At 40.9% G+C, this 26112-nt stretch overlaps 1 protein-coding gene across 2 annotated transcripts in view; it reads right to left on the reverse strand.

Moving 5' to 3' along the window:
• Positions 1 to 1705: 1705 nt before the first annotated feature.
• The window catches only part of LOC133639366 (tudor domain-containing protein 7-like), a 34573-nt gene continuing 10166 nt past the window's right edge, over positions 1706 to 26112 (reverse strand). The window contains exons 2-22 of one of the 2 annotated variants that reach the window (XM_062032623.1): positions 22784 to 22988; positions 19976 to 20120; positions 19743 to 19854; positions 18826 to 18918; positions 18561 to 18595; positions 18115 to 18155; positions 17778 to 17948; positions 16943 to 17650; positions 16616 to 16812; positions 15933 to 16125; positions 15655 to 15766; positions 15204 to 15415; positions 14842 to 14976; positions 10879 to 10962; positions 10584 to 10718; positions 10401 to 10511; positions 10133 to 10289; positions 2883 to 3007; positions 2589 to 2782; positions 2226 to 2386; positions 1706 to 2123 (exon numbers count right to left, since the gene is read on the reverse strand). In XM_062032623.1, the coding sequence (XP_061888607.1) occupies positions 1909 to 2123; positions 2226 to 2386; positions 2589 to 2782; positions 2883 to 3007; positions 10133 to 10289; positions 10401 to 10511; positions 10584 to 10718; positions 10879 to 10962; positions 14842 to 14976; positions 15204 to 15415; positions 15655 to 15766; positions 15933 to 16125; positions 16616 to 16812; positions 16943 to 17650; positions 17778 to 17948; positions 18115 to 18155; positions 18561 to 18595; positions 18826 to 18918; positions 19743 to 19854; positions 19976 to 20120; positions 22784 to 22987 (3540 nt within the window). In that variant the 5' untranslated portion in view covers position 22988 and the 3' untranslated portion in view covers positions 1706 to 1908. The remainder of the gene's footprint in view (positions 2124 to 2225; positions 2387 to 2588; positions 2783 to 2882; positions 3008 to 10132; positions 10290 to 10400; positions 10512 to 10583; positions 10719 to 10878; positions 10963 to 14841; positions 14977 to 15203; positions 15416 to 15654; positions 15767 to 15932; positions 16126 to 16615; positions 16813 to 16942; positions 17651 to 17777; positions 17949 to 18114; positions 18156 to 18560; positions 18596 to 18825; positions 18919 to 19742; positions 19855 to 19975; positions 20121 to 22783; positions 22989 to 26112) is intronic. The other variant, XM_062032624.1, reaches the window with a different exon arrangement.

Below are 26112 nucleotides of genomic sequence, written 5' to 3' on the forward strand. Positions count from 1 at the left end.
CATCACTTTCAGATGTTTTTGATTACTTAGTTAATTTACTATGTGCTGGGACACCCCTGTACCTGGCAGAGTATAGAGCTGGCCCAGTCACGTGACAGGAGACAGCGAATGAGCGTCGTCAACGTGCAACACACACAGCCAGCCGACAGTGTTGTTACTTTTCCTGAACAGCAATCTGAGACTTCCGTAAAGTGTGACGTGTGACGACATATCTCGAGTACACTAAAGGTGTGATGGTGTCAGACATTTTTGTAGATAATTTTTTCCAAGTTCATTTTCTCAGGGAACTGTCTTTCGTATGCAGGTTCATAGGACAAGGAAATCCTAGTTTATTGTGATAAGGAAATGATTGACTTTGCTTCAGAGAAGTGTTATAAGTTTACTTCCACAAAGAGGTTTGAAACATAACATTGTTATGAATAATTGTTTTTTTAAGCTTTTTCTACCAATACTTTTTTTTTGAGAAATAAGAAAAGTGGAAATGTGTATATTTTTGTTTATATTTAATGTATTTTTCATATTTATGTTATTTATTTTAATTGTACTTTTATTATACATTGACCATAATAAATGTGGTATAAATGGTCTGTATTTGTCATGTGATTTGTCTTAAATAATAACAATAGTAATATTTTTGACTGACAAAAATTGCCAATAAGAAATTAATGGTGTCGGTATCGATGAAAATGCAAGAAAAAGTATCGGTATCGTATCGAATCCTAAAAGTGTGGTATGGCCCATCCCTACTTCTGACAGACAACAAGCGCACCTTCTTACACACGTCACATACGTATACCCACTCTCCCAGCCGTCACATACGTATACGGCGTATACGTATGTGACGCACTCTCCCAGCAAAGGTAGCAGCACGACTAACGTTAGCTGTGATGCTAGCGTAGCCGTGTGAGCGGTAATAATGAAGGAAGAGTTCATTAATTCCCAAGAAAAACAGCAGGGGGTCCATCGTCTGGCGGTTGTTTGGCTTCAAGTGGGAATATGTCGAACAGACAACCGTAATTTGTCAAGTGTGGGGCAAAAGCGTTGCATTACAATTGCAAGTAGCATTACTGCTAATATGTAGCATCATCTGAAAAGTCCCCTGCTAGAAAATGAAGAGTGTTTGAAACTCCGCACGTCAACATCTCCATTGTGTATTATTTAAACTCACCTAATTCAGCTGGCTAGTTATCAAGAGTACTAAAACCCTTTTCAACATGAGTCTGACAACTAAGTAGGCTAAATAACTTTAATACATGCTCGGATAAGGCCAGTATGGGATCGGAAGTGCAAAAACCTGGATCGGGACATCCCTAGTTTCTATACAATATTACCTAATAGTCTGGTTTTCTTTTTAAAAATATGTTAAATATCAAACATTTAGATTTTTTGTGTGGGGGAGGGGCAAGCACTAATAAGTTATTTCAATTCAATGTGCACCATTGATTTGAGATACAAGTATTTGAGTTAAGAGCTTCGTCAAACGTTTCACTATATTCAGTTACTAAACTCAAAGGAGCTTAAAACAGTTACTTTGATGGAGTCCATATTTTCATTTTCCTCCCATCATTAAAAAAAACTGCATAAAAATATGTTTAACGTCATGTGTCAAATGTGTATACCGTACTGGTTGTTTAAAATACTCACACTGAGCTAGAACAATGTTCAATGTTGATGAAAGACAATCAAGTGCAATGACACCTCATAATACTATTATGCCATTTTTTAAAAATGCACTTGCAACATGTTTTCCAGAAACACAAGTCTTAGAAAATATAAACAAGGTGTTCTCATGTACAGGCAGGAAAATGTAATCCACAATAAATCACAACACGCATCATGCAACACAAAACCAAACTGATGAAAGATGATGATGCCAAGAACATTCCTGGTGCTCCAGCGAGGAGACAGCTAACAGTACAAGTCAGCCATTAGGCTGTGGATCCAAACATCCTTCGAGTCCATTTTTGTATCCACTAAGTAAACAGTTAAACTGCGCTCCCAAGATTCAACCTTGGCCTCTGACGAGTCCTGCACACTTTCGATCTGGGCGACAAGAGCCTGCTGCTCTATGTGATTCCTGAAGACCATGGACGCCTCCTCTGACCACTGGCGCTTTGGCACACCTGCAGGACGGATGGTGTGAGCAGCTTGAAACTCAACACGGCATGTTTATGCCAACACTTTTTCTGTCTTCCTCTGTGTCCACCACAAAAGCTGCAACCCACCTGCCAGTCGTGCGGTGACGGCCTGGAAAGGCAGCTGTCGGAATTCTTCAATCAAGGGCTGGAGGAGGGAACTGAGGATGAGTTCGTGTTTGCCGTAGTCCAACAGGTAGACGGTAATCAACCCGTTGGACAAGATCCCCTTCACCACCACACGATGCCAACTAGGGGAGGTCGTCACAGATGACACACTTATTTTCCACAAAGTACTGACTTTCAAGACAGCCAATTGAAAAAAATAATACTGAAATGCATTGAGATATCTAAATGTTTTTTGTTTTGTTGGTTTAATGTACACTACATTACATTTATCCTGAATAAAATTGAGTGTGTATTCAAAACAGAACAAGACCGTGAAACACCTACTTCTTTTGTATTTTGCCTGCGTATATCTCGCCCTTCTTGATCTGCATGACTGCAGAGGTTATGGTAGTCTGGTTATAGTAAAGCATCATCTCTCCCATCAGGACCCCCAGTTTATGCAGGTCCTGCCATGGCTGTATTACAAAATAACTCGGATGACACGCCACTGGCACGTAGACATCGAGGTTCTGACCAGGCTGAAAGACAAAAACATAATTTGCGATGATAGAAGAATGATTATTTTTTAAAAATTGGTATTGTTTAGGATCCTCAAAAAACCGTCCCTACGACACACACCAGGGGGAGCTCTAGCGGTGGGGGTATTGTTCTTGTAGTTGTCTCCGGGAAGGATGATTCACATGGCCCAAGACACGGGGGAGTTGGACTGCTCACAGTCAGCCTCTTCAAAGAAGCACTGAGTTCTAGAAGTTGCAGACAAACCAATGCAAGCACATGGAAATTGTAATTAAACAGATGGTAGTATTCCTGTCAGGATGTATAATAGAGATCGACCGATATATTTTTTTCAGGGCCAATACCGATTATTAGTAGTGAGAGAGGCCAATAAGGAATATTTGGAGCCAATATTCAATTGCAGTAAAAGTATTTAAACATGTTATTTTTTTAACCATTATTTTTGAGGAAACAGACCAGTAGCAACATAATGTTTAATGCAGCACTAATGTTGTAGTTAATTTAGTGCCGCACAACATCAGGGGATTTCACAAACACCTTTATTATGTGTGCCTAATTATGCGGGTCAGAGGAGCATCTACATTTGCATTACAAAAAATATGGGCAATCTCCTGGGAAAATGATAGGATTATTATGCGCACTGCCGATGAACGGGTCTATTTTCATACAAAAGGCACACCGTATATAAAGCAATTGATAGATTTTTGGAGTGCCGTATTTAATGTTCTATTTTGTCATTGAAACGTTAAAGTTTTGGGCTTGCCTGCTAGCCTTCACTGCGCCATTTATTGAACAGGCGTCAACCTGCAATCCACACGTATATCTCAGAGTCGTGTATAGAGAGAGAGTATGGACAACCTGGTTTCAATCAATCTCTTCAATGATTGGTCAAAAGGCACTCACGTGACTACAGGGCACCATGTTACGTACCAGTTTGAAGCCGCAGCAAAGCAACAGTGCACTTCCGCATTATACATTTATCCTAATTTAAGAGTGTTTGCAGAGTAAACATGCCCTGTGGTGCGGCGTGGGGATACGCCACTCGCTAAAAATGCGGGGAAAAAATTGCATTTGTTTCTCGCAACCCAGAAAGGAGAAAAATATGGGACGTGAAGGTGAGCTGGGAAGGCTGGAGAGCCAATAAAGTAAGCAAGCATACATACATATAGGAAACACGGTATATCACACTCTTAGTGACAGTTAATACACTTTGCCTGACAAAACTTTGCTTAAAAATTGCACCTTTTCTGCATGTGTCACCAATAATCTGAGCTAAACTAAAAAACCCAAAACCAGTGAAGTTGGCACGTTGTCCATCCATCCATCCATTTTCTACCGCTTATTCCCTTTGGGGTCGCTGGAGCCTATCTCAGCTACAATCGGGCAGAAGGCGGGGTACACTCTGGACAAGTCGCCACCTCATCACAGGGCCAACACAGATAGACAGACAACATTCACACTCACATTCACACACTAGGGCCAATTTAGTGTTGCCAATCAACCTATCCCCAGGTGCATGTCTTTGGAGGTGGGAGGAACCCGGAGTACCCGGAGGGAACCCACGCAGTCACGGGAAGAACATGCAAACTCCACACAGAAAGATCCAGAGCCCGGGATTGAACTCAGGACTACACAGGACCTTCGTATTATGAGGCAGACGCACTAACCCTTCTGCCACCGTTGGCACGTTGTGTAAATCGTAAATAAAAATAGAATACAATGATTTGCAAATCCTTTTCAACTTATATTCAATTGAATATACTGCAAGACAAGATATTTAATGTTCAAACTGAGAAACTTATTTTTTTTTTGCAAATAATCATTAACTGAGAATTTAATGGCACAAACACAATGCAAAAAGGTTGTCCACAGGGGCATTTTTACCACTGTGTTACATGGCCTTTCCTTTTAACAACACTCAGTAAACGTTTGGGAACTGAGGAGATACATTTTTGAAGCTTTTCAGGTGGAATTCTTTCCCATTCTTGCTTGATGTACAGCTTAAAGGCCTACTGAAACCCACTACTACCGACCACGCAGTCTGATAGTTTATATATCAATGATGAAATCTCAACATTGCAACACATGCCAATACGGCCGGGTTAGATTAGTAAAGTGCAATTTTAAATTTCCCACGAAATATTCTGCTGAAAACTTCTCGGTGTGATGACGTTTGCGCGTGACGTCACGGATTGTGCGGACATATTGGGACACCATTGTGGCCAGCTATTAAGTCGTCTGTTTTCATCGCAAAATTCCAAAGTATTCTGGACATCTGTGTTGGTGAATCTTTTGCAATTTGTTTAATGAACAATGAAGACAGCAAAGAAGAAAGCTGTAGGTGGGAAGCGGTGTATTAGCGGCTGGCTACAGCAACACAACCAGGAGGACTTTGAGTTGGATAGCCGACGCGCTACCGTGAGTACAGCTTTGGCTTCCAAACATTTGATCGCTTGCCCGTACGTGTGTGCATGTCACGTACGTAACTTTGGGGAAATATATGTGCTGTATGAACTTTACGGAGGTGAACGGTACTTTGGACTGTGGGATTGAGTGTGTTGTGCGGGTGTTTGATTTGTATTGGTGGGTTATATGGACGGGAGGGGGGAGGTGTTTGTTATGCGGATTAATTTGTGGCATATTAAATATAAGCCTGGTTGTGTTGTGGCTAATAGAGTATATAAATGTCTTGTGTTTATTTACCGTTTTAGTCATTCCCAGCTGAATATTAGGTCCCACCCGCCTCTCACAGCATCTTCCCTATCTGAATCGCCTCCACTGCCCTCTAATCCTTCACTCTCACTTTCCTCATCCACAAATCTTTCATCCTCGCTCAAATTAATGGGGTAATCGTCGCTTTCTCGGTCCGAATCGCTCACGCTGCTGGCGTCCATGATTGAAAACCATACTTGCCAACCCTCCCGTTTTTAGCGGAAGAATCCCGATATTCAGCGCCTCTCCCGACAACCTCCCGGCAGAGATTTTCTCCCGACAAACTCCCGGTATTCAGCCGGAGCTGGAGGCCACGCCCCCTCCAGCTCAATGCGGACCTGAGACTGAGTGGGGACAGCCTGTTCTCACGTCCGCTTTCCCACAAAATAAACAGCTTGCCTGCCCAAAGACGTCATAACATCTAGGGCTTTTATAGAGTGCACAACTGCGCACACAACAAGGAGACGAAGCAGAAGAACGAGGAAATTACAGACATGGCGGCCGAAATGATATACTCATCATGAACTGAAATGATCAAGTCTGACACATAGAATGGATCTGCAATCCCCGTTTAAATTAAAAAAAAATCATTTCAGTAGGCCTTTAAGCATGATGCTATCACGTTAGCTCCACAGCTAAAGTGTTTCGCCGATGTATTGTCGTGGAGATAAAAGTCACTGTGAATGTCCATTTTGCGTTCTCGACTCTCATTTTCAAGAGGATATAGTATCCGAGGTGGTTTAAAATATAAATCCGTGATCCACAATAGAAAAAGGAGAGTGTGGAATCCAATGATCCCTTGTACCTAAGTTACGGTCAAAGCGAAAAAAGATACGTCCTGCATTGCACTCTAATCCTTCACTCTCACGTACCTCATCCATAAATCTTTCATCCTGGCTCAAATTAATGGGGTAATCGTCCCTTTCTCGCTCCGAATCGCTCTCGATGCTGGTGTACACAATGTGCAAATGTTCAACCTGTGACGTCACGCTACTTCCGGTACAGGCAAGGCTTTTTCATCAGCGACCAAAACTTTATCGTCGATGTTCTCTACTAAATCCTTTCAGCAAAAATATGGCAATATCGCGAAATGATCAAGTATGACACATAGAATGGATCTGCTATCCCCGTTTAAATAAGAAAATGTCATTTCAGTAGGCCTTTAACTTGCACAGGTAGCGACAAACTGTAGTTACCGACAGTGGTTTTCTGAAGTGTTCCTGAGCCCATGTGGTGATATCCTTTACACACTGATGTCGCTTTTTGATGCAGTATCGTTGAAAAATGTTGTTCTTAAACTGTTCGACAATTTGCTCACAAATTAGTGACCCTCGCTCAATCCTTGTTTGTGAATGACTGAGCATTTCATGGAAGCTGCTTTTCTACCCAATCATGGCACCCACCTGTTTCCAATTAGCCTGTTCACCCGTGGGATGTTCCATATAAGTGTTTGATGAGCATTCCTCAACTTTCTAAATTTTTTTTGCCACTTGTGCCAGCTTTTTTGAAAGATGTGTATCAAATTCCAAATGAGCTAATATTTGCAAAAAATAACAAAGTTTACCAGTTCGAGCATTAAGTATCTTGTCTTTGCAGTCTATTCAATTGAATATATGTTGAAAAGGATTTGCAAATCATTGCATTCAGTTTTTATTTACAATTTACACAAAGTGCCAACTTCACTGGTTTTGGGTTTTGAATTTAATATTGCAGTAAACAGCAGCATTAGTTCAAGGCCTACTGAAATGATTTTTTTTAATTTAAACGGGAATAGCAGATCCATTCTATGTGTCATACTTGATCATTTCGCGATATTGCCATATTTTTGATGAAAGGATTTAGTAGAGAAAATCGACGAAAAAGTTTGCAACTTTTGCTCGCTGATAAAAAAAAGCCTTGCCGGAAGTAGCATGACGTCACAGGAGCTAGTATTCCTCACAATTCCCCATTGTTTACAATGGAGCGAGAGAGATTCAGACCGAGAAAGTGATGATTACCCCATTAATTTGAGCGAGGATGAAAGATTCGTAGATGAGGAACGTTACAGTGAAGGACTTGAGAGGCAGTGATGGACGTATCTTTTTTCGCTCTGACCGTAACTTAGGTACAAGCTGGCTCATTGGATTCCACACTCTCCTTTTTCTATTGTGGATCACGGATTTGTATTTTGAACCACCTCGGATACTATATCCTCTTGAAAATCAGAGTCGAGCACGCGAAATGGACATTTAAAGTGACTTTTATCTCCAAGACAATACATCGGTGACACACTTAGCTACTGAGCTAACGTGCTAGCGTCGTTCTCAAATGAAGATAGAAACAAAATAAATAAACCCCTGACTGGAAGGATAGACAGAAGACCAACAATAATATTAAACCATGAACATGTAAATACACGGTTAAAAATTCTCAGCCTGGTAAGGCTTAACTATGCTGTTGCTAACGACGCTAAGGCTAATTTAGCAACTTAGCAACCGGACCTCACAGAACTATGATCAAACATTAGCGCTCCACCTACGCCAGCCAGCCCTCATCTGCTCATCAACAGCCGTGCTCACCTGCATTCCAGCGATCAACGGCGCGACGAAGGACTTCATCCGTGGGTTTGGCGGCAAGCATCGGCTAGGCGTCAGGGTAAGTAGTCCTTGTTGTGTTGCTGTAAGTATTGTAATGCCCCGCAGTGGAGAAGGAGTCACACAGATGAGGATGCGCTGCTCAATCGCTTTATTAACAAGCGGTAACTGGTTGTAGTTCAAAAAGTAACGCACACACATACACGAGCTGCTGTTAGCCAACACTCACGCTCACACACACTCAAGTTCTCCGCCAACTCACTCGCGCATGCGCGTTCCCCAAACCCTTAAAGACACAGTACACTAATGCAAATATCACAGATATTACAGTATTGTACTTAGCCGCTAAGACACCGATCGATCCCACCTACAACGTTCTTCTTTGCAGTCTCCATTGTTCATTAAACAAATTGAAAAAGATTCACCAACACAGATGTCCAGAATACTGTGGAATTTTGTCGGAGAAAACAAGAGGCTTTTCTATCGGGTCCGATGGGGTCCAACCACTTCCGTTGCTTTTGTGACGTCACGCGCATAAATCATATCCAAAGGAGTTTTTCCAACCGGAAGTGTGGCGGGAATTTTAAAAACGCACTTTATAAGTTAACCCGGCCGTATTGGCATGTGTTGCAATGTTAAAATTTCATCATTGATATATAAACTATCAGACTGCGTGGTTGGTAGTAGTGGGTTTCAGTAGGCCTTTAGTTCAGTATTCAAGTTAATATGGTGATAATAAAACCAGGAAGCCATGACACGCTACAGCAAAACCTATTAAATATATTCAAAAAAGCAAACGAAGCACAGGCATATATAGCGCAGTAAATACAAACAATACATTGGAGGCAGATACCACAGTTGACATTCACACAAAAGTCATCATATCGCCGTAATTGTTGGTACAAGGCTAATTTGGATTTTGGCAAAATGAGGGTAATACGGTTATTTTTGGACGTTGTGTTTTCTAATATACATTTCACAGGAGTGTACATGAGAATTTCGGCGGGAGCGTGTTTTAGAGCCGCTGGCCACTAAACACTGCATGAATATAGCGGTGCAGTGTATCAAAAACAATCAAAAACGGACGCAAAATTGCCCCAAAATTATACTTTCACGAAATAAAAGCATGTTTTATAGCAGGTTTATGAGCTGGAGTGTATTTAGAACTACATTTAAACTTATTATTTTGGTTTATTTTGGCAGGAAAACTAACGTCAGAATGACTCAATGCATGCCTTTGGGCCGGGCCGCACACTTCCTTGATAGCAAACATGGCACCTGTCGTTTAGTAGTCCATACTCTTTATACAAGACTTTGGTACCTTTTATGAGTGACTGCCATTTACTGGTCACGCGTATCATTACACCATGTACCAAATAAAATAGCTTCAAGGTCGGTAAGCACAACTAGAATTTATCTGCACATTAAGCGCACCAGGTTATAAGGCGCACAGTCAATTTTTGAGAAAATGAAAGGATAAGTGCGCTTTATGGTCCCAAAAATACGGTAGTAAAAATATGGGATTTCTGTCCATCACGATAACTTGCCATCTATTTAATTTTATAACAGTTTAAGGATTTAATGCATTGTAACATTTTCTCATGAGAAAACCCTGGAATACTGAAAACATTTAAATAAAAAAAATCTGGGCTCCTTCATGTAGCTTTAACTTACACATTTTTCAAGCTGGCTGATATTTCTACCTAGATGTTATAAAATATAAGAATGCTGCCTCTTCTTCTTTACCTATATAATAAGTCTCCCATTCGTCAATAGTTAGACAAAGTTGGGATTTTTGGCAGGAATATATTTTCTGTCATCTTAATGTATGTATCCATGAATGTATCCATGTATGTCGCGTTATTTGATTGAATCACAGAACCAGTAAGACATCAGGGGAAAAAAAAGAGAAAAACTGGATTTCCCAGCAAAATATGAGAAGTTTTGAAAGCTAAACAGAAGAAAAAAAAGACAGCTACTGATAAAAAGAGGCCGATACGATATACTTCAAAATAACAAATATCGGCGCCAATAATCAGTAGATCTCTAATGTGTAATGTACGATACCAGTGTCTATGAATTTTTTCTTGCTGGGTAGTTTCTGCAACAACTGTGCACGAGTCAACTGATGGTTAATGCTCTTGTTCACGTCTTCACTGCCAGGACCCACAAAGAGGTATATGTGGACCAATTTCTCCCCTTTGTGCTCTTCTAATTTACAGATCTGAAACAGGTGAAAGCAGTCAATACACATACAGCATATTCCATGACAAAGTGTCACGTCATCCCTCATCATATTTCACCCACTGCCAGCTAACAAATGACACTAAATTACCTTCATTTTGCAATCTGTGACACCAAGGATGGCATTCTTCAACCATAAAACAGCATCTGGGCTCCAGTCTCCCGCTGGAATGGTTACGTCAGCCAGACGACATTTGATCGCCTGAACAAATCAAAGCACACATATTCATTATATTTTCCGGGTTACAAAATATATTCCTGCAAATAAACAAACCAGTGGTGGAATGACGGTGAAGTCCTGAATGAAAAGAGGGGGGATTTCTCGGAGTTCAGTGATCTCGACAGTTGCTGGGACACCCAGATCAACCAAGGAAACTTCCACTACCCTGTTGCCATGAAGGTTGGTGATCTGAAAACATGAAGCGCAAATGACTAAACAAATTCAGTTTTCACATTGGACATAATTAATGAAGTGAACAAACATCTTTTGTGTAAATGCCATGTCTATTTTTATCGTTCTTTGCTGTTAAATTTAGGCAAACGTGGTAAGAAAAACAGGCATTCAGTACCTCTGCTCTGGACCACTTTTCTTGGTAGCGGATCAGACACGCCTTGCCATTGAAAGGTTTAGAAACCAAGTACTCTGATGTCTTCTGGTAGGAACATTCACAGAAAAACATTATCATAACAAGATAGGATAACTACAAGATAAGATAGGCACAAAGCTGTTATGTCTATCTTGGCTTACATTGAAAACCCACAACGTTCACCTAATCCCTATTCTCCTGTTAGCGCTTAAACGTTTTTCTACGTGCTTTATCTCTACTTCGTATTCTGCCAACCAGCCTCCGGACACGGCCACCCCACATAAAAGACACAAGTGCCTGAAGGCTGCAAGTTAAAGTTTCGAGTTGTATGTTGTAATATGTATATGTGCTTTGCTATGGAGTTTTTTTTCTCACTCCAGACTAGGCCCTCTCAGGAGCACAGTCTGAGATTGACTTTTTTTACTCATCCTTCCCCAACGTATACCTTTTCCCCACCTTTTATGAGGCGCCGTAGAGACGACCCATCAGTGTTCCTGTTCTGTAACCCTGTACAATGTTTGTTTGTCTAATCTTGAACGGGTTTGTGCTGAAAAAAACATTTTGTTGTACTTGTGCAATGACAAATATCCATCCATCCATCCTCGGTGTGTATGTGTGCAAGTCGGAGAGTAACAGCTATCAGTTTGACATTAAGTGCCAAAAAAAAAACTATCAAATTGAATAAATATTTTTGTTATTCTGCCTGCTAGATTCTTTTTAAGTTAAAGTTAAAGTACCAATGATTGTCACACACACACACACACACACACACACACTAAGTGTGGTGAAATTTGTCCTCTGCATTTGACCCATCCCCTTGTTCACCCCTGGGAGGTGAGGGGAGCAGTGGGCAGCAGCCCGGGAATAATTTTTGGTGATTTATCCCCCAATTCCAACCCTTGATGCTGAGTGCCAATCAAGGAGGTAATGGGTGCCATTTTTATAGTCTTTGGTATGACTCAGCCGGGGTTTTAACTCACAACCTACCTATCTCAGGGCGGACACTCTAACCACTAGGCCATACAGCGATTGTTGAATATCACTTATTTGTCTTTCTTTCATTTGATCTACACTATTTTTATGAAATAGCCGCATAGTTCAATGATGACTTCACTGTTCAGCCAAAATGTATGCATTGGACGTCCTAGGATGTCCAAACATGGCGGATATTGTGTGGTCGCCTTGCGTTTTAAGCCATTGTCGGGATTATGATTGTTAATTCAGTGTGGCGTAGTGATCCTTTTATACTCCTCTCAATGAATGTTTCCAGCTGTCTCCAATATTTATTTTATTTTTTTATTTAGCCTTTCTTTAACCAGGTAAAATCCCATTGAGATCAAATATTTATTTTCCAAGGGAGACCTGGCCAAGAGGGCAGCAGCAAGGTTACGTTAAAAAACGGTAAACAACACATAAAACATCAAATTTACAACATTAAAACTTGCTCACATAACACATGTGCATACAGACAAGGTAGACTGCAATCCTTTCACAGAAGTTTTAAACTCATTTAATGTAACAAGGGTTTGAATTGAAGATTCGATTGTAGGTTATTCCAAGCCTTCGGTGCTGAAAACCTACAAACCCCGTTTCCATATGAGTTGGGAAATTGTGTTAGATGTAAATATAAACGGAATACAATGATTTGCAAATCATTTTCAACCCATATTCAGTTGAATATGCTACAAAGACAACATATTTGATGTTCAAACTGATTAACTTTTTTTTTTTTTGCAAATAATCATTAACTTTAGAATTTGATGCCAGCAACACGTGACAAAGAAGTTGGGAAAGGTGGCAATAAATACTGATAAAGTTGAGGAATGCTCATCAAACACTTATTTGGAACATCCCACAGGTGAACAGGCAAATTGGGAACAGGTGGGTGCCATGATTGGGTATAAAAGTAGATTCCATGAAATGCTCAGTCATTCACAAACAAGGATGGGGCGAGGGTCACCACTTTGTCAACAAATGCGTGAGCAAATTGTTGAACAGTTTAAGAAAAAGCTTTCTCAACCAGCTATTGCAAGGAATTTAGGGGTTTCACCATCTACGGTCCGTAATATCATCAAAGGGTTCAGAGAATCTGGAGAAAGCACTGCACGTAAGCAGCTAAGCCCGTGACCTTCGATCCCTCAGGCTGTACTGCATCAACAAGCGACATCAGTGTGTAAAGGATATCACCACATGGGCTCAGGAACACTCCAGAAACCCACTGTCAGTAACTACAGTTGGTCGCTACATCTGTAAGTGCAAATTAAAACTCTCCTATGCAAGGCGAAAATCGTTTATTAACAACACCCAGAAACGCCGTCGGCTTCGCTGGGCCTGAGCTCATCTAAGATGGACTGATACAAAGTAGAAAAGTGTTCTGTGGTCTGATGAGTCCACATTTCAAATTGTTTTTGGAAACTGTGGACGTTGTGTCCTCCGGACCAAAGAGGAAAAGAACCATCCGGATTGTTATAGGCGCAAAGTTGAAAAGCCAGCATCTGTGATGGTATGGGGGTGTATTAGTGCCCAAGACATGGGTAACTTACACATCTGTGAAGACGCCATTAATGCTGAAAGGTACATAAAGGTTTTGGAGCAACATATGTTGCCATCCAAGCAATGTTACCATGGACGCCCCTGCTTATTTCAGCAAGACAATGCCAAGCCACGTGTTACATCCACGTGGCTTCATAGTAAAAGAGTGCGGGTACTAGACTGGCCTGCCTGTAGTCCAGACCTGTCTCCCATTGAAAATGTGTGGCGCATTATGAAGCCTAAAATACCACAACGGAGACCCCCGGACTGTTGAACAACTTAAGCTGTCCATCAAGCAAGAATGGGAAATAATTCCACCTGAGAAGCTTAAAAAATGTGTCTCCTCAGTTCCCAAACGTTTACTGAGTGTTGTTAAAAGGAAAGGCCATGTAACACAGTGGTAAACATGCCCTTTCCCAACTACTTTGGCACGTGTATCAGCCATGAAATTCTAAGTTAATTATTATTTGCAAAAAAAAAATAAAGTTTATGAGTTTGAACATCAAATATCTTGTCTTTGTAGTGCATTCAATTGAATATGGGTTGAAAGGGATTTGCAAATCATTGTATTCCGTTTATATTTACATCTAACACAATTTCCCAACTCATATGGAAACGGGGTTTGTAAATGCTTTCTTGCCCAGTTCAGTTCTTACTTTGGGGACGACAAATTGCAGAACATTCATTGAACGAATATTGTGACTTCCTTGTTTCTTTGTTAAAAGACAAGATAGATAAGATGGAGTGATACCCAGAATGGTTTTGTAGATGAAAAATCTACAATAGAAGTGACCAGAATAAATTTGATAGCTTTCTGGAACGTAACTTTTGTGAGTGACTGAATTATATTTATATAGTGCTTTTTCTTTAGTGACTCAAAGCGCCTTAGAAAACCTACATTTAAAAGCTACGTTTACACAAGTGTGGGTAAAACTGGGAGCAAGGTGGGTGAAGTGTCTTGCCAAGGACACAATTGCAGTGACTAGAATGTCGAAAGCTGGATTCAAACCGGGAAACCTCAAGTTTTTGGTTGGCCGCGTTACTATCTGAGCCACACGGCCCGTATGTACCAGTGAAAAGTTGGCCGCCCCACCCGTATTTTACCGTATTAGTACCAGCAAATGTTTAACTTTCCCAGGACACGGCAACTTATTGCAGCCTCAGAAGCGCGTAGGGGCAAAAGTACTTTAGTCGATGGGAGAGCCAGATTGGACAAGGCCCACCCACATTTTAGGGTTGCTCCACCTAGAGCGCATACCTTGGGGGAAGGCGCATAGTAACAGACTTACATTGAGCGGGAGAATGCCACAGGGTCAGAATCTGTGCAATTGTGCAGCTTTTTCCACTTAAGCGCATGGGAGGATAGGGCCCTATGTCTGTATATGCTTTTACAGACATTGAAAACCTGCCTACCTGGCACATAAAAAAGGCTTCTGTGTCTTCCAACAACTTGCTGAGCTTTTCAGTTCCTCTGGAGGGCAACTGGCAGAAGACATCCCCATCTGCACATACATTTGTGACACATACATCTGGATAGGTGCAATTCACCTGAAAGCAAGAAAAAAAGACAATTATACAAAACAAGAGATATTGCCAGTGAAGCTATAAAAACACATACTTGTTCAGGGTGTCTAAAGACATTTAATTTTTTAACTATATGTAATAAAAGCACAACTATGTTGTTTGGCTATAAATTAGAAATAATTTTTCAAATATAACATTTTACTTTTCTCTATTTATTCTGCTACACATGTACTTAATGCCATGACACTTACAGTTAAGGGGTTATTCATGGTTTCATCCTGCAGATCCTTAAGGCAGATCAAGTTTATGTTGATGTCATCTTCCTGCGAGGTGTCATACAGCAATGCCTCTGGTAAGTCAGTCGGGGGAGATGTCCCTACAAATTCCATCAGAAGAATCTTTCCAATTGCCCACTTGCACAATGAGGACAACACAGAGGAATTGGTACTGAACGCCTCCAAACCTGAGAAAGTGACATAATGAAAAGAGACCAAAATGCTTAAAGGATTTAACATTCTCAGACTTAGGATACACTCTATTTATCCCCAAACGGAAAATTATGTGGTTGCAGTGTAGATACAAAAAGTTAATAAAAAAGGTACGTTTTGAGTCATCAACAAACATTCTCTGAAATACAGCTTGCCTTTCTTCCTCCTGGCTTTGCCCCGATATCAGATAATGAGTATCAAACTGTGTGTGTACCTGCCAGCCTAACATGTGTGGCCTGGAAGGGAAGCAAAAGGAAGTTCTGATGCAGATCCAGAAGACGTTCCCTTGTAGTCTCCACAGTAAAGCCATAGTCCACATAGTAAACCTGACGAAAATAAGAAAAAGTTCCTTCATTCCTTTGGCTTCATTTTAATTATTTGGCGCTCTAACTATTCACAGCCAACTGAAGTCTATAATTAACCAAAAATTGCCTTCATTCTGTCATCTTTATTGAGAGTGTACATCACTATGGTGAATCAGCCATAAATTACCTTGACCTTGTTGAGGGCCATCACCTCCGTGACCTGAGCTCTGGACAGTTCATTGCCATCATCCCCCTTAACGGCTATTAGTTGACCCACAACGGGGTTGGAGAGTGGCTGGAGAGTCGAGCTTTGTTTATAAAAGGAGATCATAGCATCTTCCATGGCCTCCTGTGCAAGGGAATAGCCCTCACCAACATACCTGCACACAGAGAATGCTTTTTTTAGCTAAGAAATTTTTTCTATACATTGCACATTAGTATTACAGTCTTTTTTTCCTGGTGACACCCTAGGAGACTGGTACCTAGAATCACTGGTATCAGATGGACTTAATCTATTATTCGATTTTTAGTGATGGTTTTACTTCAACTATTGCGTATGTAATCTTAGGACAACTAGTCAACCAACTCTCATTGGGTAACAAGTGTGTCATAGAAGTACTGTACAGTAATCTATTTATTTATATCTGCACCTTATTGCTCTTTTATCCTGCACTACCATGAGCTAATGCAACAAAATGTCATTCTTATCTGTACTGCAAAGTTCAAATTTGAATGACAATAAAAGGAAGTCTAAGTCTAAGAAGTTTAAATTCTCAGTGGCTTTTCTTCCTAAACAGGTTCATCTTTCATTTGTGCACTGTATGTCATTAATAAATTTAGTAATTTCTGTATGAATGATGTGGGTCCTACCGTATGGTGACGGCATTACTGCTTTTGGCATCAGTAACCAGTACGGACGGGTACTGTGCTGAGGGATGAACTAGACAGGGAGGAACCAAAGGACCCACAATCTCCACACCAGAGGGATGCGTGTGGCGTCTGCCCTTCATACTGTCTGTAACATCAGTTGATTTCATGTCTCCTCTGATGGAATTATACAGAATGGCCTGTTCGCAAGAACAAATGTCATAGGTCAACATTCGTTCAAAGTGTTCTCCCAATCTATCATAACATATTTTTACATAGAAATACAACAGTGACAGCATGCAAGGGTTGTAGCGTCCTCCAACTACTTACTTTTTCCTTGTCATTTGCAAGAGGGTACTCCACAGTGCACAGAAGACATAGTTTATCCAGAAGATGTTCAGGGAGTGGGGCCTTAAACGTGTCCATGTAAAGTTTGGGCAACGCATGGACCCATAGCCCACTGCTGTACTTAGACAGAAGTTCCTTTACATTTTCCCACACATCAGCTGGCATGATGGTGTCGGAGGACTTTGTGGGAAGACATGTGCCAGAATCAAAGCTGGAGGAAAATGCGTATTTCTGTGGAGGTAAAGCTTCAGACGTTGGTTGATGACAGGGAGCTAGGGAAGGGAGGTTAGTTTTAGAAGAGTTGTTACATGTAGAAGTTAAAGGGTGAGAATTTTTTCTAAGGTTGACAGTATTTGCTACAAAGTTGCTATTAATGGACGTGACTGCAAAACTGTTCTGAACGGCTTCCTGAGAAGTGACATGGCCATTAGCAGGCTGTGGAGCTGTGGCCAGTACTGGCTTGGCTAATAGCTCTTTGGAAATAACATTAGGTTTAGGAAAAGGCAGCTTTGGAAGAGGGGCAGCAGACTTCTCAAATGTAGAGTCCTGTAAGGAGGTGGATCTAGGTACAGTGCTCAACTTGATAGAGGTTTGTGTGGGGCAGTCACGGGAGCTGCTTCCAGGAGCATCAGAGGAAGGTAATGGAGGGTAAATCAGGCAGTCACCTGTGTTGCTGTAAGATTGCTCTACCTGTAAAGGCCAGAGGAGTATACTGAAAAACGGTTCACTATAGCAAATTGAATTAAATACAAAGCTCAAAATGTTAAGAAAACTGACAGATAAAAGGTAGCATTAAATACAGTCTCAAGACACTTACCACACAAATGTGTTTCCACTTTTCTAGATGTGTGAGCGCCTGAGGAGGGAGCTGCTGATTGAACATGTCGCTGAAGACTGTTGGCAGTTTGGACTTCCACATCCCAGAGTTGTACTTTTGCAATAGTTGCATTAGTCTTCTCTGCACCAGTTTCACATCATACTGGCATGACTGCAAGGAGGGATATCACAACCAAATCACACATTTATTACATTAAATATTACACAATCTGTTAGGTTACTGTTGTCATGATGCCATGATAATTCCCAGAGGAGAGTTTCAGGGTGAATTTTAACCAGATAAAACACAGCAAACACAGAGAAAGCTTTTTCTGTACCTCCAAACAGTTGAGTCTTTGGACTTGTTCAGGTGGATTCTCTGCGTAAGGTTAAAACACTTTGTTGTTGTTGTTGTTATGTACACAATTTATTTCTTAACAAATCATTACACATTTCTACAGATAAAAGATAGAATTTTAGCACACACAGTAAGTGCTTTAAAACCTTCTTTAATGACCCAAGTAAAATTTCTGAACAATGTTGGTTTCTATGGAGACGATCTTCTGAAAGTGCAGTAACACATTTTGTCTGCTATTTTTTCGCCATCTACCATTTGTGCAACTTATGTATGAAGAGATATTTCTTGCAATGAGAAGTGGGTAATGTTTTTTCAGTTACATTCTTCTATATTTCCATTCATACTTTTACGAAATACACATATGTCTTCTCAAAATCAATTAAACTAGTTTGGGATTGACCAAATAAAAAACCTGTTGATCCTTACCTTTTGGTTTCTGGGGCATTTCAAGATTATTGGTCCTGCAAATGGAAACGCTATTAATAGTACTGCATTTTGTATACGGACAAGGGTGGAAAGGTCTATAAAATTGTTTCTTAAAATATTAAAAGCACATGTCCTTCTACTCAATTAAATTAGTACTACTGTACTTTATTACTAGTAGTACTACTTGCCGGCTAATATTACATTCTAATACACTGTACATCTAATACAGCTCAATCAGGTGGTTACAAGGGTTTTTATATCTCACCTGTCGGGGACTACACACTGTTTCACACTTTGCGGAGACGAAGGTTGTCTGTGCTCAACAGGTAGGGTATTCCTTTGGTTATTGTCCAATTGCCTAATATTTTACAAAAATGTGTGTTCAGTATAAAGATTAGGTATCAATAGAAAAATACTAGGGGTGCACGATAAATATCGGCGAGATAATCATCGGGCCGATATCGATATTAGGAATTAGGGCGTCACACTGATTATACAATATATTGACCCGACCGCCTGGAGACACGGTTTGTACTTCTGAGCCGCCAATATTTTTTGGGTGTATGTTTGCTAGCAAAATCCGACATGATCGCCACACTGTTGTACACACGGATAGGATTCACCCGGGATTCACAACTCATTTGTGGATGTGTGATGTTAGCTCTACATTAATATTTGGTTAGAACTAATCTACAGGTACAGTTAATCATGTCCATCTTTGAGTCTCTTACCTTTAGAAGTGCAGAAACTACAGTTAAATCTACAGTACATTTTAAAACATAAATAAGTCTTCAGTTATCGGTTTCAGTCGTGTGACGCAGGAAAGTATCAGTGTCGGCTTGAAAAAATAATACTGTGCATCCCTTAAGATTTTTGTAACTTCCTTAATACTGAAGTTAGGGACATGAGTTAGGTTACAAATACAAGTACAGTGTGTCAAATTAACCTTTCAGTCTTTCTTACCTCTAGGTGTGCACAGATTATAGGTAAATCTAAATAAATAAAAAATTCTACATATACATAAGTAATTGGTTATTGGTATCGGTCACGAGGAGCAGGAAGTTATCAGTATCTGCTTAAGAAAAAAATATATCGTGCATCCCTAAAAATACATGACACAATAGGGAGCATGAATAAGACACAAATCAATTATTTCGAACAAATAATCCCAAAAATATGTACCTGATATCTCCTGAGGCGCTGAAGCCTCTGAAGCCACTGTGGGGTTGATAGCGGTTTGCTGGTCTGAAAGTATTACCAAATGAAGGCTGGCGCAGCGAACACATAGGAGACGCTAAGAGCAAACCAGTGAGAATGGTCAAACAAAACACTGTTAAGAATGTAGAAAGTTGTCAGTAGGCTAAGTCTTACTTTAGGAGACTAAAGAGGTGTGGGCAGAGACAAACATATCCTACCTTTAAGCATGTAAGGGTTGGAATCTTTGCGTCTCATCCTGCAGTTAACGACTTGGGAGCTTCCTGATGTCTTGGAAGTTTTCTGCCGCGCCACCAGCTCGGCAATATGTGCCGTTTCTTTACATACTGCTGCAAAGCATCTCAACTATAAAGCAGAATATAAGGTAAAATTACAGATATATTTTTGTAAAGGACACTCTACTATCCATGAATTGCAATATTTAAGGGGACCTATGATGATGTTCCTCTTTTCTGACTAATACATGTTGTTACATTGTAGAATACTCGTATTAAACCACGCCAAAGCGTCAAATGACAAGGTTCCTGCATTTGGGCACGAGCTTACACACAGTTTTAGAACCCTCTAAACGGTGCGTTTTGCAGTCTTTTAACTGTGAGCGCAGTGATGTCATAGTTTGGTGGAAGTCCTAATGTGGGCATTTCTAGTATATGCTCTCTGCCAGGCAACTCCTCTGTGCTCTGCACTCTTGTGCCGCAATTGTTGGCCACTGCCTGGAGCCTCAAGTGGTGTGTTTCATGCTCTCCCGCCTACTCTGATGTCTATAAAATAAATACTTAATTGTTTATTTGTCCATTACATTTTACATGGGACCGACCAAAAAGATGACGCTATGTAAGTAAAAATGCATTTGTTGTTCTATATAAATGTTGTTTTGTTAAAATCTAATTTGTCTTTGTCTCGCTCTGTCTTGTTTTTCTCCTCTTGCTCTGGCATACTTTTTGCCCCCAGGAGTTAAATCACCAAAAATGATTCCCGGACGCGGCCATCGCTGCTGCCCACTGCTCCCCTCACCTCCCAGGGGGTGATCAAGGGTGATGGGTCAAATGCAGAGAATAATTTCGCCACACCTAGTGTGTGTGACAATCATTGGTACTTTAACTTTAACTTAACATATGAGCAAAAGCATCACAGTAAATATGCCAAAATTAGCTACAAAAGCTAAATTTAATCTATATAGTTTTTTGAAAATTATTTTATACGAGTCAAGTGTATATCTGTTCTAAAAAAGAACCCCCTTTTTTAAAAATTTCAATTGTACACTGCTAAGAGTAAGATATGCAGTGCCATTTCAAACTACTTGTTTTTGATCAAATAAATGGGAAACTTGTTATCAATTATATTTGTCATTGGTTTCTTCAAAGAGTAGGGGAAGGGGGGATCGTAAATCCAATTGTTTGTGAAAAAAAATCTAACTTTTTTTAGGCCATATCGCCCAAACCAATGCACGTCATGTGTATATGATGTACTTTCCTTTGTGTGCTTAGTTTTACAGTAACTGAAATGAGTCCATTTTATTTTTTGTTTGTTCATTTATTTAGGATATCAACGGTATTTACTTTCCAATTGCAGTACAATGGTAAACAATTCCACAGTAATGAGAAATAAAAGTTTATATACCTTTTAATGATTACTTGCGTTATTATTCTATATTAGGACTACATTACATTATAAACACAGCATAGTTTTTATTCATTGTTTCTTCAGTTTAAGAGCAAGATGTAGACAAAAGCGCTGAGTCTGTCTGCATAATACCAAATATTTTTAAAGTAACGTATTGCATATTGTTCTCATGTGGGGCACCTTGAGACAAGAAAATGTTGACAGTCTTCCTTCACTTGGTATTTTTGCAGTTTTATACATTTCTATGTATAAAATATAAAAATTGCAAATCAAATCTCAACCGCAAGTTTGGAGAGAAAAATCGCAATTGGGTTTTCTCTCAAAATCGTGCAGCCCTAGTATATTATTAGGATTTAATTGATACAGACACCAATATTGATATTACTTATCGATACTTGATACTACGTGTAATTAGTGAAATAAAGATGTGAAAAATGTTTGTTTTTTTATTAGCACAAGAAGTTGTCCATCACCAACATGATGTATAATCTAATAGCAGGGAAGTATTTTATCAAAACCTGCTTTTTAAGTCTTAAACAAGTCAACTATGTTTGCAGTTCAAAGATCCATCACTCTGCAATTACACAATTACACTCCGCTGGAAATAATATTTGTGTATGGAATTCATGTGCACAGCACACACCTTTTACATGGTAAATAATATTAAATATGAATCAATACAATCAATTATTGTTGCATTGTCATTGTGCATTTAGGCAAGGTGTGTTTGATGCCACGCACAAGCGGCACAATGGAGTGATGTCAGACGGTGACTACAGACCTGTCTGTGAAACTTCATGGATTACAATATTACTTAACATTTTTTGAAATTCTTTTGAGTGGATTACTATTGGCCTCTAGATTACTGGATTGCTACAAGGACGGCTGATAAAGCCCGGTAGCGGCAGTTAAGAAAAGTCTGTTCATTTCAAACTGACACTAACTCTTGGCGTGCATGACTTTGAGGGACTTTTGAGGAGGAAATATTGTGTTACAAATTTTGTGTGGTCTTGCTTCCTTATTTGTGATTATTCCAAGCTGATTATCAGATCCTAGGGGTCGGCAATATGGCAAAAAAAAAGGATCATGATTTTTTTTTTTTTTTACATTATAAGATCTAGATTATTATGATTATTTTTTGCATTGTTTAACCTGCCAATTTTAAAGCATCTGTACTAAAAGCAACTAAACAATGTATTAGTTCAACATTTTATTATTATTTGTTCAACATTTTATTAAGCCGCAGTACCCGGAGAACACGCTGGATTCACACATACGTTGCAACAGAAATTCACAAACCTCCTGAGAGGTAGAGGTGCCAACATCTGTCTAAGCGCACTACCCAAATTCAAGATTATTTTCCAGATTATAAAAGCAGTTCTTACCTCTCCCATTTGGAAGTCCAGCCGCACAACAGAGGGAATGCTCATGAGATAGCATTCCAAATCGGAAAAGCCCAGTTTCTTCAGGGGGATATTCTCTCCACAAAGCGAGCGGTACTCTGATTGCAGTTTGCTGATATACACACCCTGCTTGCTGGACTGAAGTACCGATCGCAACATTTTCTTGACGGACTCGCTGTCTGACATCCTTATTTACATGCAAGAGATAAACAAAAGGATTAAAAAAAACCTGGAAGATATTTAAACTTTCAAAAGTTTACTAGTATTAGTGTATGTTCCCCCTTTTCCAAAACTAGTCACTTAGGGGAGTTCGTTTTCACGCTTATATTTTTGCCAGCGCACCAAATGGTTCTTACAGTTTATCACATGCATAAAGTTGTCAGATTTGGACGCCAAATCTGACCTTTACATTGTCTGACAACCTCCCTCAAACCTTTATATGATTTTCTCTCAGCTTTCTGTTGGGTGTTGCTATATGTATGGTCATGGCCGCATTTGGTCACATTATATGTACTGTATATGTGTTTTGGACAATCGGTGCAGTTGACAAAAAGATCAGTTTGGTCTGGTCCTTCTGGTGCAATTACACTTGACTAAACAAACTGTACTAGCAGACCAAATGGACTCAAATCTGTTTGAACTAAACCAACATTTACAAGTATAAACACACCCATTTTAAACAACTGGATTGGATTGAATGTCAATCAAAAGTATACATCAAGCCAGTAAATTAAGGGTGTAACTATTAATCGATATATATTCCTTAGATTCAACTACACCGATCCGTGCTCGAAAGCAGAAACACGCACAGGTCAAGAGGCGAGCTGCTGCTACTGGGGGCCACTCAGACCCTCTATCGATGTTACCAAGCTCCCTCTTATATACCTACCGGAAGATAGGTATTGATCCAACATTGCTTTAAAAAGGCAATCGATCGATTTTATAGCAGAAAAAGGAAAACATGGAATTTAAGAACGGCAGACAGTACCGTAATTTCCGGACTATAAGCCGCACCTGACTATAAGCCACACCAGCTAAATTTAGGGGAAAATACAGATTGCTCCATATATAAGCCGCACCCGACTATAAGCCGCAGGGTTTTGATGTGTAATTACCGTAGTATATAGGGGTTCCTGCTACCACGGAGGGGATTGTCGGGACAGAGATAACTGTTTGGGAACGCAAAGCATCCCATTTATTAACAATAAATCTTTCAATCATTCAATCAAACTTTCACATCTTTGACATGGCGAACAGCATTCGTGCAGAGTACAAATAATACAACGGTGCAAAGTAATACAAAGTGCTCGCCTGTACGTTATCAAAATAACCAGCCTACCGGTATATGAAAAGTCAGTCTTTAATCATTGTGTCATCGTCTTCCTCCTGCGTACTAAAACCACCGAAATCCTCTTCGTCGGTGTCGGAGAAGAACAGGCCGTAAATAAGCCGCACCGTTGTATAAGCCGCAGGGACCAGAACGAGGGGAAAAAGTAGCGGCTTATAGTCCGGAAATTACGGTATATGAAGTTTAGCACTATTAATGATGAGGACGTTATATGTTATTCAAGTCTGTCAGCCTGTCTGTGGCGTCATCAAAACATAGAATGGCGGATACCTACTGTGGCCAAGAAAGGTCACAACAAATACAAATGCAACAAGACAATATCATAAAGCCACAACACAACAACCTTCAGCTACAGTACGATTGCAAAAGCCACAACAAATACAAACGCCACAACACAGTAATATGAAGCCGTAACACAACTTTAAGCCACAAAGGACGCAACGAACTGTTGAAAACAGTGTAATGAACATAGCATATTAGTATTATTGAACAAGTGATGGTGCACTTAATCCCTTCATACAGACAGAGATTGAAACTGGCTAAACCTGTTATGAGGACCATTAAATGTTTCACCGCCGAGTCGGTGGACGAGCTGCGTGCATGTTGGGAGACGACAGACTGGGAGGCAATTGGAGCGGCCACGGACAATCTGGACGAGTATACAGACACTGTGACCTCATACATACAGTTCAATGAGGCGCGCATCATTCCAACACGCACCAGGGCTTGTTATAACAACGAGAAGCCCTGGTTCACACCCAAGCTCCGACAGCTGCGCAAGAAGAAGGAGGCTGCGTGGAGAAGCGGGGACCGGAGTACCTGCAGAGAAGCGAAGTACCACTTCAACAGGGAAGTGGAGAAAGCTAAATCTGTGTACTCTAACCGTCTACAGGAACAGTTCCGCTCCAATGATTCTGCAGCCGTTTGGAGAGGGCTAAAGGCCCTTACGAACTATAAGCCCAAAACCCCCCAGGCCCTGAATGACCGGACTCTCGCTCAGGGCCTCAACACACATTACTGTCGTCATGAACGGCCTTCAACTCATCAAAGCCCTGCTCCCCCCACCATCACCCTCCCCACCAATGCCAGCACTTCATTAAAGGAGTTAAAGGACTTCAAGGACATCACAGGACTGTAAAGGCCCTCTCCATCCGAGAAGAGGATGTACGCCGGCACTTCTTGGAGCTGAATATGCGGAAGGCCCCCGGGCCGGATGGTGTCTCCCCCTCCACTCTCAGACACTGTGCGGATCAGCTGGCTCCTGTCTTCACTGACATTTTTAACACCTCTCTGGAGCTATGCCGCGTGCCGTCCTGCTTTAAGACCTCCACCATTGTCCCTGTCCCCAAGAAAGCACGGATTACAGGACTAAATGAGTACAGGCCGGTTGCGCTGACGTCTGTGGTCATGAAGTCCTTTGAGCGCTTGGTCCTGCCCCACCTCAAGGAGATCACCGCCCCCCTCCTGGACCCACTGCAGTTCGCCTACAGAGCCAACAGGTCTGTGGATGATGCAGTGAACCTGGCCCTCCACTTCATCCTGGAGCGTCTGGACTCCCCAGGAACCTACGCTAGGATCAATCAATCAATCAATGTTTATTTATATAGCCCTAAATCACAAGTGTCTCAAAGGGCTGTACAAGCCACAACGACATCCTCGGTACAGAGCCCACATACGGGCAAGGAAAAACTCACCCCAGTGGGACGTCGGTGAATGACAATGAGAAACCTTGGAGAGGACCGTATATGTCGGTAACCCCCCCCCCCCCCTCCTCTAGGGGAGACCGAAAGCAATGGATGTCGAGTGGGTCTGACATAACATTGTGAAAGTCCAGTCCACAGTGGATCCAACACATCAGCGGGAGTCCAGTCCACAGCGGGGCCAACAGGAAACCATCCCGAGCGGAGACGGGTCTGCAGCGCAGAGATGTCCCCAACCGATGCACGGGCTAGTGGTCCACCCG

This window comes from Entelurus aequoreus, linkage group LG22 (genome assembly GCF_033978785.1).
Source record: "Entelurus aequoreus isolate RoL-2023_Sb linkage group LG22, RoL_Eaeq_v1.1, whole genome shotgun sequence".
Classification (NCBI taxonomy): domain Eukaryota; kingdom Metazoa; phylum Chordata; class Actinopteri; order Syngnathiformes; family Syngnathidae; genus Entelurus; species Entelurus aequoreus.